Genomic DNA, 3,643 nt, shown 5'->3' on the forward strand with positions numbered 1-3,643 from the left:
TGCGGCAACATCCGTGCATTTATTTAGAGGCACTGATTCAAGTAGTTTGGAGACAAACCCTGCCCTCTCACTCTTGTTTCCAAAAGCCCTTTGAACTCACTGCCTGTGACTTTCCCCACATTGTTCAGACTTTACCTGCAGATAAACTGAAGACTCGCAGAACCTGAAGAGCTGGAAAGTGCGATTTCTAAACTTCCTGCCTCCTTGCCTGCTGGCTGCGTGTGCTTCTGGTCGCTCTGGAGGATTTAGGTGGCTCCCAGCTCAGGAGAGCTGGGGATGCAAACGCCTGAATGGAAAGGGACGCCCCCAGTTCTGACCCTGCTCCCTCCCACAGAAACAGCATCTTACAGAATCAAACAATTCCTCGCCGTGGCCTCCGAAACACCACGAGGAACACATTCCAGCCCTGACTGGCTCTGGCTCAGGCCTCTTCCTAGATGACGTGCGTGGGCAGAGAAGTTCCAAGGGGCCCCATTAGCACCTGCCTTGTCAAGCCCCATCCAGACACGGGGCGGAATGAGCTCCGTATGTTTGCGTTTGGACAGGGAGACGGAGGGGGGTGGTAAATACGCATGAAATTCCTGAAATATCACCCCCCCCCACCAACTCCCACTCCGGGAACACCACCCACCACGCGTGGGAAGCCTGCACCTTTCAAGCTGCTAGATGTTTCAAGACAAGGTTTACAAGGATTTGTTACGATTCCAGTCCAGTCTTTCAGGAGGACAGGGGTCCTGCTTCTGGCAGGCAGAGGGCTCTGAGGACGGTGGCTGCTGTCAGTGTCTCGGGGCCTCCTCACCTTCAGCAGTCTGTCCCCGGCGTCGGACTGGGGAAAACAAAGGAGACACGCTGGAAGCTACAGCTCTGGCTGCAGTCTAGACCCGGGGGCGATGCCCGTGCACTGCGCCACGGGCAGGGAGGAGGGGGGACCCCGAGGTGGGGGATGCCTTCCAGCGTGGGCAGCGCCTGCCCCTCGCCCTCTGCCTGCTCTGTGCCGTGGTCGCCGCCCTCCACCACCCTCCCGCCCCCTTGGCCGCCCAGGCCCCCTCACCTGTAGGGGTTCTCCGTAGCCCTGCTCTTGGCGCGCTCAGGGACCCAGGAGTAGCTGTCGGCCGCACTCTGGGGCTTCTTCTCCTCCTCCTCCCTCCCGGCCCTGCGCTTGCGACAGACCAGCAGCCCCAGAGCCAGAGCCAGCAGGAGCAGGATGGCCACCACGGTGCCCAGGATGTAGAACAGCAGCAGCCTCTGCCCGTCCGCACCCTCGTCGCTCTGTTCGGCCTTGAAGTCCTCCCCTGCCAGCTCCCTGGGGGCAGCGGTGGCCGTGGGCTGATGGGTGCTGGGCTCCGTCCCAGTGCCAGGGGTCCCACTGGGGGCCAGCATCTCAGGTGGGGCCAGGGAGACGGGGACGGGGATGCTGGTGGGGAGGGAGGCTCCCCTGGAGGTGGGTGCCACCTTGGAGGTGCCCTCAGGGTCCCCGGTGGAACTGGGTGTGGTGGCAGACAGCACAAGCGTCCCCTCTTCATTGCCCATGTGCCCCCTTTGGGGAGGCCTGGGCGGTGGGCCAGGGGACGTGGGGCCCTCGGTGCAGGAGACCCCGTCAGGGGCCAGCTCCCAGCCCGGCAGGCAGCCACAGCGGAAGGACCCCTCCGTGTTGAAGCACAGGCTGCCGCAGGGGCTGCCCTCCTGGCCGCCACACTCGTCCACGTCCAGGCACTGGGTGCCATCCTCCCCGGCCAGGATGTAGCCCTCCTCGCAGGAGCAGTAGAAGGAGCCTTCGGTGTTGGTGCAGCTCTGGGTGCAGGGCGAGCGGCCAGGGGCGCACTCGTCTACATCCCAACAGGGCCCCTCTCCCAGGCCGCTGGGCTCGTAGCCCACCCAGCACTCGCAGCGGAAGCTCCCGGGGGTGTTGACACACTCCTGGGCGCAGGGGGCATCCCGGCACTCGTCCACGTCCACGCAGCCCTGCTGAGTGGGGCCCAGCTGGTAGCCCTGGGGGCAGTGGCAAGTGAAGTCCTTCCCGAGGGGCCCAGGGACACAGGTGGCCCCCCCACTACATGGGCTGGAGCTGCAGGGGTCCCGGGAGGCGCAGGTGACCAGGTCGTCCCGCAGCCGGAACCCCGGCCGGCAGCCGCAGCGGAAGGAGCCATCCCCGCCCTCGAAGCACTCCTGCTGGCAGCCCCCGTTGTTGAAGTCGCAGCCTAGCTGGGCGCTGACGCAGAGGGGCCCCGAGGTGTCCCAGTCGAACACGTCAGGGGCCTTCTCCTTGCACAGGAAATAGCTCTGAAAGCTCACGGCCCCGACCCCGTCCCCGTCCCCACAGGCCACGCTGGCCACAGAGGCAAAGGGCACAGCCTGCAGGGAGGAGCTGCTGGCCTGGAAGGGGGTGCTGTAGTTCACCCGGCCGGGGCCCCCCAGGGTCAGGGGCCGGCACATCCCCTTGAAGCTGAACTTGCAGACAAAGCCCTCGATGCCGCTCCCAGGAGACCTGGAGCTCCCGCAGGGGCCCTCGGCCCACCTGGGGAGGCTGCCGAGGGCGGGCAGCGACAGCTCCAGCAGCAGGGACACGCAGCGCTTGGAGATGCAGGAGTTCTTGGCCCCCTTGTACCAGTTGGTGTAGAGCGTGTCCTCCCCGCCGCCCACCCAGCTGAAGCCCTTCAGCGTCCGGTTGCTGTCCAGGCACTTGCCCTTGTCTCGCTGGAGCCCGATCCAGAACCGGCCCATGCGCCCCGCCGGGGGCACCGCCGTCTGCAGGAGCCGGGCCAGGGCGCTCTGGATGTGCCGGGCCTCCTCCTCGGTCTTCACCGTGGCCAGGTTGCCCCCCTTCTTGCTGCAGCGCTGCTGGGCGTCGTCCGCACTCAGCTTGCCCCAGTGGGCTGTGTAGCAGGCCGCCCCCGCGCAGACCACGGCCTCCTGCCCCTCGGCGGCCCCCTCCCGGGGCAGGGCCAGCAGCAACAGCAGCAGCAGGCCCAACGACATGGCCATCATGGGCTCTGGGTCCCCTGGGCGGGAGGCTGGCAGCCCCAGCTGAGCTGCGAGGGGAGCCCGGGGCTCCGACGTGGACGCTCTGTTGCCGAGAAGGACACAAAGGCTGAGGGCTTTCAAGGCCCCCTGACCCAGGGCGCATCCTGTCTTACTTCTCACCGGATACCCCGGCTTCCTGCGCTGAATTGTTTCTGACTCCTGTCACCCCCATCACGGTTTTGTTGTTCATAAAAGGAGCCAGGCCACGTCGCTGGGCCGCAGATAAGGAAAGGCGGTGGTGTGAGGGGAGACGTCTGCTTACAGCCCGGAGACACCAGCTGCTGCGTTCTGGCTCGGTGCTCGCTCCCATCTGCGGGAGGGCACGCTGCGGAGCGAGGAGAGACTCTGTGGGGCTCAGGACTTAAGGAAGCTCACTTTGTAACCCAAATACAGTTCCACTTTGGTTTGCAAACAACCAGAAGAAGGAAAAAAAAACTCCTCCGACTTGAGACATGAGGCCACGGATGGTTATAATTTTCAGCCTTTTTTAGAAGCAAACTGCACTTTCCTTTCGCCTCTCTCATGTTCCCTTTGGCTTTGAAAGTCTTTTTTCTCTGATTCCCCCATCGTGAACTTTAAATAGATAGGCACTTCTTAAATAGGAACCGGGCCGTGGGAACGT

The 3,643-nt window shown here is 64.1% G+C and overlaps 1 protein-coding gene across 1 annotated transcript; it reads right to left on the bottom strand.

Moving 5' to 3' along the window:
• On the bottom strand, positions 1-3,427 carry CD93 (CD93 molecule). Its single transcript, XM_031434335.2, has 2 exons — positions 1,052-3,427; positions 1-826 (listed from the first exon to the last, which is right to left on the bottom strand). Exons 1-2 carry the CDS (start codon positions 2,983-2,985, stop codon positions 802-804), a joined length of 1,959 nt encoding a protein of 652 aa, XP_031290195.2. The 5' UTR covers positions 2,986-3,427; the 3' UTR covers positions 1-801.
• Positions 3,428-3,643: the final 216 nt, after the last annotated feature.

This window comes from Camelus dromedarius, chromosome 18, assembly GCF_036321535.1.
Source record: "Camelus dromedarius isolate mCamDro1 chromosome 18, mCamDro1.pat, whole genome shotgun sequence".
Taxonomy (NCBI): domain Eukaryota; kingdom Metazoa; phylum Chordata; class Mammalia; order Artiodactyla; family Camelidae; genus Camelus; species Camelus dromedarius.

Excerpts from the sequence above, each read along its gene's own strand:
- CD93 (XM_031434335.2), bottom strand. The coding sequence starts at position 2,985 with ATGATGGCCATGTCGTTGGGCCTGCTGCTGCTGTTGCTGCTGGCCCTG. Across the intron at positions 827-1,051 it reads GCTACGGAGAACCCCTACAG|TCCGACGCCGGGGACAGACT; the intron begins GTGAGGGGGCCT and ends TGTTTTCCCCAG.